The following is a 16723-nucleotide window of genomic DNA, read 5'->3' on the forward strand; positions in this document are numbered from 1 at the left end:
ATCTGCGAACTTGGTCAGCCATAGTCCTCCTGTACTTGCCTGTACCTCAGAGAAATATGTACCGAACAGGAGGGGTCCCAGGACTGAGCCCTGTGGGATGCCACTTGTAACCGGTTTAGAGTCGGACATAGCACCTGCCACTCTGACCATGTGAGTTCTATCCATGAGCCAGTTGGCAACCCATCTCGTGACATACGGGTTTATGTTCAAGCTGGTAAGCTTATCTATAATGCCAGAGTGGGGAATGGTGTCGAAGGCCTTTGCAAGTTCCAGGTAGGCTGTGTGGGCTACCTTTCCCTCATCTATGGCCTTGGTAACTGTTTCAAAGAAGTCAACTAGGTTTAGGAGGCAAGATCTGCCTTTAGCAAAGCCAAATTGGGTAGGGTCCAGTGTCTGGTGGTTCCCAATGTCTTTGTTAATGAGTTCCATGATGATGCACTCCATAGCTTTGCAGACCAAGCTGGTCAGGCTTATAGGGCGATAGTTCCCAGGATCCGTTGTGGCACCACCTTTGCGGAGCGGGATAAGTGTTGCTGTACGCCATTCTTTGGGTACATAGCCTCTGGTAAGGCTGAGTTTGAACAGTGAATTTAGGTGAGGGGTTAGTTCATTTTGGAGCTCGTGTAAGATGCAGCCTGGGATACTGTCCGGTCCCATTGATGCTGTGTTTTTGGCTTTGGAGAGGGCTGATTTCACCTGAGCGTTTGTGATATCTGGGGCTCTACATTCTTCCGGGATGGGCACGGGTCCTTTTAGGGGTGGGGGAGGGGGTAAAAATTTGCAGTGAACCTGTCAGACAGGATGTTGGCAATGTCAGTTGATTCAGTGTATTTTTTGCCATTTTGCACTAGCTCAGAGCAGATCTGAGAGTTGCCACCTAGATTCTTGACATAGCTAAAGAAGGCTTTGTGGTTATCTTTAGAGTCTTTGGCAATTTTACTTTCGAAGCTGGCCTTGGATGATTTTATGAGAGATCGTAGTTTCTTACTGATACTGATCAGGGATGCCTTCTCTTTTTGGGATTTTGCTCTATCATGTAGTAATTTCCTCCTTCTGTTGTACAGCTTATTAATGGCCGGGGTCCACCAGACTGGTTTCCTCTTTTTGGAGGAGTGAGTCTTGGTTTTACTTGGGATGGCTTGATCCATGCATTCTTGAAGGTGCTCATAGAGTGCATTTGTAAAGGATTCTGCTGTTAGTGCATTTTCCTTTAGCAAGGGGGCTTTGAAACTTTCCACCTCAGTCTTGAGAAGTGTGAAGCTTGCTTTAGAAAAGTTTTTCACAGTGGTTTCCTTGACTGGGGGAGGGGTCTGGATGTCGATGTCCAGTGTGATTAGTTTATGGTCTGATCTTACCAGTGACGGGTTTACCTCTGGTGTGGAGCATTGGCCCCCCATGTTTGTGATGATCAGGTCCAATATGTTGTCACCTCTTGTGGGTGTGGTGACCAGTTGTTCCAGGTCGTTTTGAGTTTATAAACTCTAGGAAGCGTTGGGCAAGGGAGTTAGTACTTGAGTAGTTTTCCCAATCAATGTTTGGGTAGTTGAAATCACCCAATATCATGGTGTTTGGTAGGACCTTCATATTTTCTAGTGTTTTCAAGAAAGCTGAGTGGGGGTCCTGAGACAAGATGGGTGATCTGTAGCAAGCTACAAACTGAAAAGCAGCTTTGCCCACTGTTAGCTGCACATGGATGGTCTCCGAGGCCTCGTGCTGTGCCACTGACCTGGAGGTGTGGGTATCCTTGATGAACCCCCGCCTTTTGTATTTCGGTCCGGGTTCTGGGGCCAAAAGGTATTATATGAGCTATATCCTGGTAGTGCTGGGGTACTCTCTGGAGTCTTGAACCAGGTTTCTGTTACTGCACAGATAGCGATTCTCTCCATACTGAGGAGTGGAGTGCATGCATTTTGAGGTTTAGACTTCTGGCATTGAGTAGTATTACCCTCAGTTTTTGGTTACTTGTGTTGATTACGGAGGTGGGTTTGACTTTTGAGCCTTGCCTAAAAAAGGCACTATGGGAGTGGCAAGAGCCTTGGCCAGTATTCGAAAGCCTAAGGGCGACAGGTGTAAGCTGTCTCTGGAGAAGCAACGTGGCTTGTCGAGCATGTCATCCCAGGCTGACAGACACTGGATCCCCTTTGAATGACACCAAAAGCTTAGCCAATTGTTAAAATTGATCATTTTATCTTTATACTGTGGCATCATTCTTGGAGAGGGCAAGATGCTACTCAGGGTCAGGGTCATATCGCCCTGGGTTACATGATCAGAGAGCTCCTCTATGTCCCTTTTCATGTAGTCCAAGGAGGTACGTCTCAGGTCATTCACACCAACATGGACAATGACAAAGTCATATCTGTACTGGTTCTGGAGTGACCTGAGTGCTTGTGTTATGTGGTGGATCCTAGCACCCGACAGGTAGCTTACAGTAACCTTCTCCTTGTTCAGTCTCGTGATTGGGACGTCAGTGTGCCTGACAATAGTCACCTATTACTAGTGTATTGGGTGTTTTATTTGGCCTTATGGGCTGTGATTGCGTGGCACACTGACTTTGTGAAGTATGGGATACGTGGTTATTGTTGGGGGGGTGGAGGTTGCTTGGATGTCTGCTTTGGAGGTCTCTGCTGTTTTGGCAGACTTATTTAGCGCCTTAACAAGGATGTATACAAATTTTATTTAGAGTCTTAACAAGGATGTATACAATTTGTAGCTACTATTTTTTTTTTTGACAAACAGGAATGTCAGGAGAATAATTTGGCTTTGCAAAATTCCCCTTCTGCTACACATAACCTAATCCCAGCAGGTACTGCAGAGCTGAACTGTCAAAAGTAAGTGTAAACACAGACAGTCTGCCATTCTAACCTGCTGTTAAGTACAACAGAAGAAAATAAGTGGGACTGACTGTAGGTAAAAAATAACCATTGAGGGAGCAGAGTGAAAGCTTTTTTCAGCATTTATGTTTGGTACCTAATGCTGTAGGGGAATGTGTCAGTCTTTTGATGGTAATTTTAGGGAAGGTATAACGTTCAAAGTAAATTCGCCAAAACTACTTAAATTTGGTGTGGGAACTTGTCCCATGCAAAAAGGACAGTAACTGAGGTTCACTCAAAATAGTTACAATTAATTTATTTCAGTGATTTTCCACTGGGAAAATATGTGTCAATCTATTTACATGAATCCTGCTGTGGATCCTGCAGTTTTCTCTCATGGTTTATGTAACAGCTAGCATTTATTTTCACAAAACATTTGATTATGTTTTTGGTCTTTGGCAAACCACATTTGTCGAAAGATCACATGCCATTTAAATCACCTGACATGAAGGTAGTGACTAGTTCCAATTCTTACCTGTAATAGGGAAAATAAAACATCTGCACCATGGTCCATCTACTCAGTTCACTAAAGGGGGACACCCTTCTTCCATCACATTTACACAAAAGTCTAAGACATGCAGTCCATATAGCAGAAGTGCACATTGGAGTGCAGCTACATGCCACCAACAGGCCATCCATCAAGTGCAGGAACGTGCCATCAATGGGCCACTGATCAACTGCAGCTACATGCCACCAACAGGCCACCCATCAAATGCAGGCAAATACTCTAGTTAAAGTAAGAATGGCACATTCTGTATTTTGACACAGTGTCTGACAGTACAAATGAAAGAGTAGATAAGCAGTGTAGCGTATTTGTAAATCTTAACATATTATCACCCGTGCTCCTGGTTACTGAAGCGGCAAGGGTTTAAGAATAATTTCTTCATGATAATTACCTTGATTCAGCTTTATGTAGTTGACAGTGCAACTTATGACAACTGTCAACCTCTCATTTTTCACATACTTAAAGCAATGTGTAATTGTGGCATGTAGGGTTCCACATACTTGTTCTTTTTTCTGTGTTGAATGGTTCTATCTACGGTTTCTTCCATCACATTTTGCTCCTTCATTGAAATGCAAGTTCAGAGCAAGGGAAATAGACTGTGGTATGGGGGGAGTCCTGACTGCAACCTTGATGACCCAAGGTTTAAGTAGTGACCCTGGTGCTATAGTAGTAGACCAGCAATGTAGAGGACTTGTGAGATTAAGCCTGTCGACTTGTTTCAGAAGAGTGGATGTAGGACATACATCTTTGGATACAGATCCTGGAAATGTATCGCTCCTGAAGGCCAGGAACCTGCCAGGGTGCATTTTGGTTTACACGGGTAATGGGTTACTTGAGGAATGACTTCCCTTTCATTAGTACTACCCATATTATCATACTTACTGCATACCAAACTCGTATGAATCTGAGAGACCCGAATGTTGGGGCAATGCTAAACAGAAAAAAAAAATCCTCTGATCGCTATGTCATGACCAGCTCTCACCTTCAGACAACAAATAGTCACAATCACAGCAAAAGGCAGATGCTCTATAGGCAACAGGGTCCAGAAAATAAAGCAAAATATTACGCCCAGTGGAACCAGGAGTTTGTCCACCTAGTACTATGTCTTCTTCTGCTCAGGCTCATGCCTTATCATTCATTCATATCTATCCAATCACCACCCTTTGAACCCTGGGCACTTCTGACATGCTAGGCCACCTGCTCACTTTTTACAAAACTTAGCCATAACTAGGTCCCTCACACAGCCTATTAATAATAGACAAGAAATGTTACATTAAGGATCACAAAAAATGTTGTTTCTACCTTAATGTCAGTAATGCAGAAAAACAAAACAAACAAAAAAAACAAGCAACTGTCATAAATTCAGTAGTGAAATACAAACATTTTGCATTTAATCAGCAAATATAGTATGACGGGCACCACGTCACACTGGACAAAATAAGAGTGACTCTGTAAGACACCACTTAACACTTCACATACACCCTAGCCATTACTATATTTTATTTATTTATTTGCAGTTGGTTTACCAGGATAGTCCATTGGGCCAAAAAGAACCCGTTTTCAATGGAGTCCTGGGGAGAAAAGCTCCAGCACAGACAAAAATTAGGTACATACACAAGATTGCTAATAATAATTATACAAAAGTAGTAGATAAACATTTAAGCTCAAAAATTCAAGAAGCATTCAAAACAATACAATCAATGAGGATTAATGTGAAGTAAGTGAGCTGAGACAGTAACAGAGTAGTTATTCAGAAGGAACATAACATTTCATTACAGAGTAGTTATTCTGAGGAACACAAGCTTTGTTAGGTAAAGTTAAGTATCATAAGCATAAGGGAGGTAAGATGTCATATATTTATGAGGGGTGGGAGCAAGAACAATCCCATTGGGACCTTAGATGTGTATGAAGAGATTTTTTGAACATGTAGTGGTTAGAGGTGGTACGAATGGATGGTGGGAGTGAGTTCCAGAGACGGGCAAGGTTAAAGGATAGTAAGTGTTTACCTGGGGGATAAGATGGTTTATGAACTTCTAGTAGGTTTTGATTGTTGGACCTTAAGACTCTATTTGGTAGGTGCATTTTGAAGGCAGAAGACAGGGAGGGACAAAGAGAGGGGTTGAGAATGAGCTTATGAGCTAAAGTCAGCTGTATATAGATGAGATGATTAGATAGTTCGAGCCAATTTAGTTTTTGGAGAGAGGAACAGTGGTGGGTGGAGGACCTGTGGCTATTAGCGAATTTGGCAATTTTGTTATAGCAAGAGGAAAGCTGGTTTTTTAGAGAGGTCTGAAGATTAGTCAGTAATGGAGCCCCGTAGAGAAGAGAGGGGATGAGAAAGGAGGAAGCGAGAGTGATTTTGGAGGAGCTAGTAAGATACTGATTCTGACGGTAGAGCATACCTAGTTTTTGATGAGTTTTTTTAATATTTAGTTGAAATTAAGCCGGTTGTCAATTTGAACACCTAGTAGCTTAGTTTCAGATACCAGTTCCAAGGGTGAGTTATTTTGGCTGGTAATTGAGAAAGAGTTTATATCGAAAGAGGTGGATTTGGAGGGGGTAAATACCATTAGTTTTGTTTTGGAGGCAATGGGTGCTAAGTGATTTATTTTCATCCAATGCTCAGTAATTGAGAAAGCTTCCTGAGTGAGTTTTTGGAGCAGAGAGGAGGAGGTGGCAGAGCAGATAATGGTAGAATCATCTGCATATTGGATGATGTTTGCAAATGGAATGGATTTGTGGAAATCGTTTATAAATATATTAAAGAGGAGGGGACCAAGAATAGATCCTTGGGGAACTCCAGTGGGGGTACTAAGGAAAGAGGAAGTGGCCTTCTTCCATATTACAGCTTGGTGTCTATTTGATAAATAACTGGAGAACCAATTTATGGAGGAGGGAGAGAGGTTAAGTTCTGACAGTTTGGATAGGAGCAGGCTGTGTAAGATAGTGTCGAAGGCCTTGGAGAGGTCAAGTAGTAAGGTAGAGACAATGTGGCCGGAATCGCGTGCTCTGTTAACAGTCTCAAGAAAGGACAGGTCATAGTACTATGATTTGGCCTGAATCTGTGTTGTGTAGGGGTTAAGAGGTTGTTATCTAAGAGATGTGGTAAGAGTTGAAGCTGGATACACTTTTCCAGAAGTTTAGATATGGGGGACAGGATAGCAATAGGACGGAAGTTGTTGACGTTGCAATTGTTGCCTCCTTTATGGAGGGGGATGATAAAGGCTTGCTTCCACAGTAGGGGCACTGTGCATTCATGGATGGAGCGGTTGATTAAAATGCTAATGGGATAGGCAATTGCTTCTGCCGCTATACTTAGGAAGTAAGAGGGAATGTTGTCAGGAGCGTTGGTACATGGCTTCAGTTTCTGAAGGAGTTTCTTTATAGTGGAAGTGGGTATAGGTTTAAATGAGAATAGAGAAGAGTGGGGAGAGAGAGAATTTGAGGAAGATATGGGTGAAGAGGGGGTTAGAGTAGTGGATGATGTGGAAGATAGACAGTGAGAAGATGAGAATGAGGAGGAAGTGGTGATGAGGGGAGGGTTGTTTGCAGGAGAGGGTGGGGGTGTATTAGATAATGAGGTGGGGCATGTGAAGGAGGATATGAGTTTGCTAATAGAGTCGATGAAAAAGGAGTTGAACTGTGTAGCTAGATCTAGGTCTGGGCTATTTGGGTCTGGGGTTTGGGGTGTGTGGTTTGCTGGGGTTAAGGAGGGTAGAGATCCCCTTCCAGAATCTTTGAGGGTTAGTTTTATTGTTGTTTTGGAGTGTGAAGAAGTATTTTTGTCTGTCAGAGATTATAAGCTTTTTTACTTTATTTCGAAGGGTTTTGTATGCAATATGTTGTTCTGGGGTCTTATTTCTCAGATAGAGTCCCCAGGCTTTGTCTCTAAGGTGCATGATTGATAGTGTGGTTTTGGTTAGCCAAGGGGCAGAATTTGTTTTTATTCTTTTTGTTCTTAGAGGGGCTTGGGAATCAAGTATTTCTAAGAAGGTAGAGTTGAAGTGAGCAACTGCATCTTCTAAAGGTAGTGACTTTAGATTGTTCCAGTTAATTGCTTTTAGAGAATATATGAAGGTTGATGGGTTAAAGTTTTTGTCATTGCGGGTAGTGATGTAATTTTGGGTGCGGTAAGAAATACAGGGGAGTCGGCGAGTGAAAATAGGCACGTGATCGCTAAGTGGGTCAGGAAGAGTACCACTGTCTGAGCAATAGTGGGGATGTGACACTAAAATCCAGTCAAGGATGGTGCCACAAGAGGGGTTTTTTGATGGGTGTGTTATTGTGTTGATTAGCTGGGAAAAGTTATATAGGTTGATATTAAGAGGGTTGGTTGAAGACTGGATGGAGGCCCAGTTGATGTTTACTCCTAAGATTATGGTTTCATTGCTGATATTGTTAGAGAGCCATGAGAGGATGTTTTCAAGTGTGGAAATATTGTCCCCTGGGGGGATGTAGAGGGATGCTAGACAGATGTGTTTGTGCTTATTAACTTGTAGGAGAGTGAGGAGTACTTCAGCATTGTTAAATTTTGGAGTAGGTTTGTTGTAGGGGGTAACTAGCAAGGAAGAAGAATATAGGAGAGCAACTCCACCGCCTTTTTTCTGGGTCCTGTCTTTTCTAATGACTGAATAGCTGGGTGGAGTTATTTCAGAGTCTTTTATAGAGGGTTTTAACCATGTTTCTGAAATAGATAATATGTCAGGTTTGTTATACTTGAGCCATGCATGGAGGGTAGGGACTTTATTGACAATACTTTGTGAGTTTAGAGAAGTAAATAATATAGGCCTGTGTGAGGAGGAAGAGGTGGAGGGGCCAGGGTTGGGATGGATGTCACCAGATAAAAGACTGGTGATGAGATGAAAGATTGGGTTAGAAAGGTAATTGAGCAGAGTAAGAAAACGATTTGGATCTGTTGTGATGGTCAAGGGGTCTTTAGTTATATAGCACAACATGCACCAACTCAAGATGCCAGAAGCCATTTCAAAGTACACATACCCTCCACTGAGACTGACAGTCAATCACTGAGATATGAAAGCTAACAGTCAAGCTGCCAAACACAACATATCTCATTACTTTAGTCAACTGCATTCAGAAATGAGCAGAAGCAACAGGTCAGACATGACAAAATTACTGCCTTCTTATCAGAAAGAGGATGCATCACTCTTCTCTTCAGTTTTCAGCTGCTCCTGCAGGATTCTGGAAGTGAAAACGCAGTAATCCTTGGTGACAGCAAACATGTCTACATGGTGCCTGCGTGCCTTATATACACCCACTGATCTAGCAAAGGGAACACTGAAGAGCAAAAACAATATTAAAAAAATCAGGCACAACTGGGCTTTCTAATGCTTAGTCAGAAATCAGAGCACTTACATGCTTTTGATTTCTAGTTTGAAATTAAGAAGCTAATTGGATTTCTGATACCCACTCTGCAAAAGGGCACTCAGGAGGTGATGTCCAGTGTCAAATTAGGCATGCATGACCTGTTTGACCTCACAGATTTCTGATACCAGCTCGGACTACTACATCTCCACTAATGCAGACTCGGATGTGGAGTCCACCAGGGGAACCCACATCTTCTTCATCCACCAAGGGAACCCCATCCTCTTCTTGCTCTGTAGCAGCAGGTAACCTAATGAAGAGTACCAGCACTCAGTTTTACTTAAGGGATCAAAAGAGAAACTTGGGAGGCAAAGACAAAAAAATAAATAGATAAAAAAAGAATGGTGCTCACCCATTTTCATGTACAAGCTCCAGTTATCCAACCATCTGGAAAAGAAAAGGAAATTCATAAGGCTGTTAACATACTATACTAAATGTAGCAGAAGTAAACCCCCACTTAACATTTGTAAAATCAGTTTTCTGTTAACATTTTAGTATATGAACAACTGATGGCAACTTAATAAAGTGGAAATGTACGGTAAAATAAGAGTGGTCAGGAGCAGCTTGTTTGGCAGAGAAGCCTTGAAACACCTGAACAGGACTGGACAGATTCTGAAACCATGACAGCTCACTTGCTGCTGTAGCTTTTGGCCTAATACCACACATATCCATGCAAAAAATTAAAATCAGCTCTTTTGGCAATCGGAAGTGTGTCCCAACTACAGCTCAAGCAATCCAAGTTTGAGCAGTGGCTTTGACATGCTAGAGCCATACTGCTAAACTGTACAAAAGTTTACAGAATATCCCCAATTTTGCCTCAAACTCGTGCCTTGTCATTCAAAATTTTTGATTTTACAGTAAATCCCTCAGGATTTCAGTCAGAAAATAATGCCAAACATCAGAGTTTCAAACTTCTTATTGTTCAGAAAAATGCATGTAGATGCAAACCTGTTTGAGTAATACTTAAAAGTTGTCCCACTTTTTGAGTCTTTGTCCCTGCCTCCCATTATTTTCAAATATTTCCAGAACTATTCAGTAAAGAAAAAGAAGTTATGTACTCACCATAACGTTCCATGTTTGTAGTCCATCTCACTACCCTTCATTCTTACATATGGGTTCAGGGCCGATCCTCAGCTCCAACTCGGCCTATTACAAAGCTCAAAGTCTTCTAGTTGGCTCGTGGCTAGGTAGGTATCCCATGATCCACCAGTATAATCCCCAGATCTTGTTTGCTGCTAAAACTATAGAAAAACAGAACAAAAACTATCCAGAAATAACAACAATAATAAAAGGTCTCCACCTGTTCTGAAAAACTTTTCTGTCTCTAGATACTTCCAGGAAGGGGGTAGGAGGGTGGGTTCGTAAGAATGAAGGGCGAGTTGGGCTACAAACATGGAAAGTTACGGTGAGTACATAAATTCTTTATGTTCTGTAGTCCTATCTCACCTTCATTTTTACATATGGACAGCGGCCCTAGCACCTTATTCTTGGGTGGCTCACAGAAAAATACTCCTGAGTACCGTGGAACTAAAGGAAGTTCAACCCCTAGAGGTCAAGTCCAATTTTTAATGAGTAATAAAGATGTGAAGGGTAGCCCAGGTTGCTGCTGCACAAATATTATCAACTGGAACCCTGGCTTAAAAGGCTGCAGAAGTAGACTGGGATCTGGTAGAATGAGCCTTATCTTGAGCGGTAAAGGTTTCCCACCGGAAGAATAAATGTAGGATATACAACCGGAAACCCAATTCGAATGGGTCACTTTGGAAACTGGGAGACCTAATCTAGAGTCGGAGAAGGAAACAAACAATTGGTCAGACTTCCTGAATTCCTTGGTCCAGTGTAGACAGAACTGTAATTGTCTGTGAATGTCCAACTGATAAAATCTGTATTCTGCTGCATTGGAATAATTAGGAAAGAACACCAGAAACTCTACAGTTTGGTTCAAGTTATTATGAGAGCACACCTTAGGGACAAAAGATGGATTAGTGCGAAGAGATACTCTATCTTTGTGGAAAATCAAATAAGGGGGCTTGATAGACAGTGCTTGTAACTCTGATACTCGTCTAGCAGATGTGATGGCCACCAAAAACAAAGTCTTCCAAGACAGAAACTTCAACGAACACGAATGAGCATGTTCAAATGGTGGAGACGTTAATTTGGATAGGACAAAGCTTAGATCCCATGAAGCTACCAGTTCCTGAAAGGGAGGTCTCAGCAAGGTAACACCTTTAAGGAAGGTTTTACACAATCTGTGTGACATCAGATTAGACTCATGCTGACCCAAATGAAAATTTGATATTGCTGCCAACTGAACCCTAATTGTGGCAAAAGTTCAGACAAAAATTCCAAAACCACCAGAATGGATGCAGTGTAAGGGTCAACATTCCTTCCCTCAGCCCAGATAGAAAACCTTCTCCATTTGCTGGTGTATAACTTTCTAGTGGAGTGTTTGTGAGAAGATGGGTCACAGCAGGTGAAAAATCATCAAGCCTGACTAGGGATGGAACTGGAGCAGCCATGCTGTCAAATTGAGGGTGTGGAGGCTGGGATGAAGAAAGCCTGACATGTGCGTCAAGAGATCTGGCACTGGGTCCACAGTCCATGGATCGTCTAGTAAATGAGGCCCGAGAAAGGGGAACAAAACCTGACGAGGCCAGTAAGGAGTGATAAGAATCAATTTGTTTCCCAACAGTTTCGCTTTCTGAATCACCTAGGATACGAGAGGAAAGGGTGGGAAAGCATAAAGGAGACCCAGGGGCCAATCGTGCACAAGTGCGTCTCTCGGTGGCTTCCCTGGAGGGGGGATAAGGGAAAAGTAGCTGCTGCATTTGGAGTTGATCGGACTGGCGAAAAGATCGCAGCAAGGCTGTCCCCATCTGCGGAAAATCTGTTCCGCTGTTTCCTGCTTCACAGACCACTCGTGAGGCATCAAGACTGCCCGGCTGAGTTTATCTGCTATCATGTTGGTTGTCCCTGGGATGTGCGTTGCCACTAGAAAGTGGTGGGAAGATATCGCCCATTTCCAAACACGAACAGCCTCTCGACAAAGGGGGTAAGATCTGGTTTTGCCTTGCTTGTTGAGATACCATACTACTGACATGTTGTCTGACTGTATTGCTGTCATCCCAAGAGGAAGAAAGTCGTGGAGTGCTTGCAACACCAGAAGCACCACCCTCATCTCTAGGACACTGATATGCAGGTGAGCCTCGTGATCTTGCCATATGCCTTGGACAGTCCTGCTTAGATAATGCCTCCCCAATCTGTGAGGCATCTGTGGTCACAGTAGCAACGGGTTGGCGAGGAAGGAATGGAGTGCCTGTCATTAGCTGGTTGGGTTGGATCCACCAATGGAGGTCCTTTTTACAAGACTCTGTTAAAATGATGTGGTGGGATAGAGGCAGTTGTTGGAAGGACCACTGGGACAATAGGAGCCATTAAAGAATCCGCATGTGTAATCTGGCAAGAGGGACTAGCAATATGGTGGAGGCCATAGTCCCTATGAGTTTCAGTACTGTCTTTGCCTTGACCTTCCGGGGGGGGAGTAGACAAAGGTCTTGTTGTAGGAGGTTCTGTGCTCTTTCTGCTGGATGACGAGCCAACATGGCGACTGTGTCTATTTCTATGCCTATAAAAGTCACAAATTGAGAGGGCAATAAGGCAGACTTTTCCCAATTTATAGTAATCCCCAACTGGGCACAAAGTTGGATAGTGGAATCTCTGGTTTGAAGAAGTAGATGCCTGGTGGAGGTGGTCAGGAGCCATTTGTCCAGGTACAGAAACACTTGGAATCCTAGACATTTCAGGTGAGCTGTCACTATTGCCATACACTTGGTGAACACCCTGGTCGCTGTGGTGAGACCAAAGGGCAGAGCACGAAACTGGCAGTGACTGGCTCAAGTCGGAAGAGTAGATGGCTCCTCGATGCTCTGTCCATTTTTATGTGGTAGTACACATCTTGGAGGTCTACTGAGCACATCCAAGTGTCTTTCCCTAACAGAGGGAGTATAGACTGCAGTGTCACCATTCGGAACTTGTCCTTCGTTACAGATTTATTGAATTTGCTGAGGTCCAAGATGGGCCTCCAGTCCCCTGTACATTTTGGCACTAAAATGAATATGGAGTAAGTTCCGAATCCTACCTGGTCTGCAGAGATGGTTTGGATGACTCTATTTGCGAGCAATTTGTTCACTTCTACAGTTGCTTGATCCTTGTGATTGAGTGGAACATCTGGGATCCTCTTGGGAACATGAGGTCGAAGAGCAAAAGGGTATGGAATAGCCTCTGGTGATAATTCTTTGTACCCATTTGTCTCGGGCGATGCTTAGTCAGGCTTCTGGATACAAAGAAATGTGACCCCCAACTGGCTCCAGAGAAGCACAGCTGGGCCCCACATCAGGAGCACTGATAGGGCCGGCCTCTAAACGAATCGCAGCCTCCCTGGTTCTGCGGTCTGCCCCTGCCTCTACAGTGACGTCTACAATTTGCTCCTCCTCCTCTGCCTCTGAAGGAGGAGTCACCCTGTGCATCCAGGAAAAACCTCTGGGACTTCTTGAATCACATTTTACCACCTCTCTGACCCTTGGGGTGTGGTCTAGAGGGGATGGCAAAACGTAGTCCCACGGCAGAGAGCGTTTTCCCTTCTTGCTCGTACCTTGTGAGTGTGTCTTTTACCTTAGGGGGCGTTGGTAAAAGTAGACTTGAATAGCTCCGCAAAATTACACAAGCGCATCCAGGAGTGCCTCCTAAGGGAAACTCCTGAACCCGCTGCCCTACTCATTCCATTGGCTGCATAAGAAATCAGCCTCATGGAGGAGTTCACAATGGAATTCAAGGTGGACAATTGAGCAGACACCTTATCAGGGATTCCTTCAGTAGATGTACAGTACAGTTGTGTACACTTACCATAAATGTAGATGTTCGAGTGTATTCAGTGTTGCAGTCATTACATTTGGGTTATCTGCCTGCAGGTAGCCCTCAGCCAGCCTGAATACCAGAGTCTTGGATTCCTGCATCGGATGCTGTCTCTTCTTCCATGACGTCAGGGGTATAAAACATGCAGCCGATGCCATTACGGCAGTTTTTCTTGCCCAAGATGTCAGGTGCCCCCACAGTGGGAGGCAATTATATGTTATGGTACACCTCCATCAAAACGTAAATACACCAGAAAGCTAGAAAACAAGAAAGCAAGGTAGAGCCAAGAGAAGTCAGGGGGCTGGAGGAAGGGAAACCAGGACTGCAACAGTGAACATACTCGAACATCTACATTTATGGTAAGTGTACACAACTGTACTATGTTCTTCCATGTTTCACTGTTGCAGTCATTACATTTGGGTTGATTCCCAAAGCTAAGGAAGGGAGGAGGAAGTTAGAGAGCATTAGGGCCAGCTATTAAGCCCTGCAAGATGGCAGTGGCAAAACCAGCTCTGGATTTAGAAAAAAAAAAGACATATCGTAATGCTTGGTGAAGGTATATACAGAGCTCCAGGTAGCAGCTTCTAGGATGTCCCTGGTAGGGACTCCTCTCAGAAAGGTTGTAGAGGTAGATGCAGCCCTGGTGGAATGTGATCTTATCCTCTGTGGGGTAAGTTTTCCATGGTGCTTATAGCAGAAATGAATGCAGTGGGCTATCCATTTAGAAATGGTTTGCTTTGAAATGGCCTTCCCCTCTGCCCCTGCAGCAAAGCCAACTAGCAGCTGTTCAGACTTTCTGAGAGGCTTAGTCCTATCCAAATAAAATCTAAGTTGTCTGTGCATGTCCAAAGAGTGCAATATTCGTTCTCCTTTGTTTTGTGGATACGGGAAAAAGGCAGGCAAATGAATGGACTGGTTTAGGGCCACACTAGGCACCACCTTGGGCATAAAGGAAGGACTGGTCCTGAGGGAAACCCTGTCTGCATGGAAGATAATGAAGGGCTCCACTGCCAAAAGGGCCTGTAACTCAGACACTCTTCTTGCTGAAGTGATGGCAAGAAGGAAGGTGTTTTCCAAGAAAGGAATTTCAACTCTGCAGTTGCAGCTGGCTCAAAGGGAGGGAGAGTGAGCTTTTCCAATACAATGTTAAGGTCCCAGGCTGGCGTAGGGGCTCGCTGGGGGGGGGTCTTAAACTTTTAGCCCCTCTGAGGAATTGCTTTAGCAAGGGGTGAGAGAAAAGGGGAGGTTCAGTGTTATAATGTGCTGAAATGGCAGAGGCATGAATTTTAATTGATGAAAAGGATAGGCCCTTGTGGAGCATTTCTGTTAAGTACTGAAGGATATGAGGTAAGATGGGCACCGTTGTGCACATCCCCTGAGTCTGGCTCCAAGAACAGTATCTTTTCCACTTTTCAGCATAGGATTTTCTAGTACTAGGCCTCCTTACTTCCAGAATGACATCTAGCACCTGCTTACTGAGGAATGCTATTGGAGAGCTCAAGGAATTAGCCAGGCTGCAAGGTTCAGGGCTTGAAGCTGAGGGTGCAGAATCTGGCCCGCCTGCTGACACAGCAGGGAATATGTCTGAGGTAGGTACCATGGCTCCAGCAGTATCATACTGCGCAAGAGGGGGTACCAGTGCTGGCAAGGCCAGTCTGGTGCAATCAGTATTGTCCTTGGCTTGTCCTGTTTGATTTTTAGCAGAACCTTCGAGAGGAGAGGCAGAGGGGGAAAGGCATAAACCGAGAGGCTTTTCCAGGTAAAGGACAGGGCATCCACTTTCCAAGCTTGATTGTGGGAAGTCCTTGTGCAGAATTTGTCCAATTGGTAGTTCTGAGGGGAGGCAAAGAGGTCTATCTCTGGAGTCTCCCATTTGTTCCTCAAGAGATTGAATATTTTTGGTTCCAGTTTCCATTCGTGTGGGTCCATGAGATTTCTGCTTAAGTCGTCTGCCAGCAAAGTTAGCTTGCCTGACAGGAACTGAGCTTGTAGGTGCACTTTGTAGCTCAAGGCTTTGTTCCACAGAGCCATGGCTAGTCTGCAGTGAGGGTATAAATAGGGTCCCCCCTGCTTGTTTATGTACCACATAACTATGGTGTTGTCTGTCTTTACCTATAATTGTCCTGGAAGGATGTGGTCTTTGAAGGCTGTCAAGGAATTCTGTACAGCTAACATTTCTTTTTGGTTGATATGCAGGTGCATCTGACTTGGGTTCCATTTGCCCTGAATGCACTGCCCTGCCAAGTGAGCCCCTCATACATAGTCTGATGCGTCTGTTGTTAGGATTTGGGCGGCAAGGGGTAGAGTGAAAGGGAGCCCCTTGTTGTGATAGCAGGCCTCTGCCCATCAAAGGAACTCTGTCTTTATACAAGGAATGATAGGAATCATTGATTCCAGATCCTGAGAATGTTGACACCATAGGCTTTTTAGATACCATTGTAGTTTCCTCATATGCAGTCTTGCATATGGAATTAGTAGAATGCAAGAGGTCATGAACCCCAGGGCTTGCAGAATTTTCCTTGCAGATAGCTGGGTCTTTGTGGTCAGTAGTTTGAAGTAGGTTGTCAAATAAACTTGTTTCTCTGGAGTGAGGTAAGCTATCTGGGAGGTTGTGTTCAAGCTTGCTCCCAGGAATACAATCTGTTGGCTGGGTACTAGGTGAGATTTCTTTTTGTTTATGGTGTACCCCAGTGAGGTTAGAAGTTTCTTTATGAATGCCAGATGTTTTAGTAGTAAATTCAGGCTTTCTGCCTTAAATCAGACAATCGTCCAGGTATGGGTATATTTGAATATTTCTCTGCCTGCAAAATGCAATGGCTGGAGCTAGACACTTTGTGAATACCCTGGGCACAGTAGGCCTGGGCCAAAGAGAAGTGCAGAGAACTGATAGTGCATGCAGCCTGCCCTGAAGCATAGGTACTTCCTGCAAGACTCCCTTATTGGAATGTGCAGGTAAGCTTCCTTAAAGTCTAAGGTTGCCAACCAGGCATCTTTGCCTAGCATAGGAAGCAGCTGTTGAAGTATTAGCATTTTGAATTTTGGGATTACCAAAAAG

The 16723-nt window shown here is 43.9% G+C and overlaps 1 protein-coding gene across 5 annotated transcripts in view; it reads right to left on the minus strand.

Moving 5' to 3' along the window:
* The window catches only part of SLC2A10 (solute carrier family 2 member 10), a 292177-nt gene that overhangs the window by 194535 nt on the left and 80919 nt on the right, over window positions 1-16723 (minus strand). For all 5 annotated transcript variants that reach the window (XM_044090296.1, XM_044090297.1, XM_044090294.1 and 2 more), the window contains exon 2: window positions 9110-9144. In XM_044090296.1, coding sequence (XP_043946231.1) covers window positions 9110-9119 — 10 coding nt within the window. In that variant the 5' untranslated portion in view covers window positions 9120-9144. The remainder of the gene's footprint in view (window positions 1-9109; window positions 9145-16723) is intronic.

Source organism: Protopterus annectens, chromosome 12.part0, assembly GCF_019279795.1.
Source record: "Protopterus annectens isolate FY-2018-M chromosome 12.part0, PAN1.0, whole genome shotgun sequence".
Classification (NCBI taxonomy): domain Eukaryota; kingdom Metazoa; phylum Chordata; order Ceratodontiformes; family Protopteridae; genus Protopterus; species Protopterus annectens.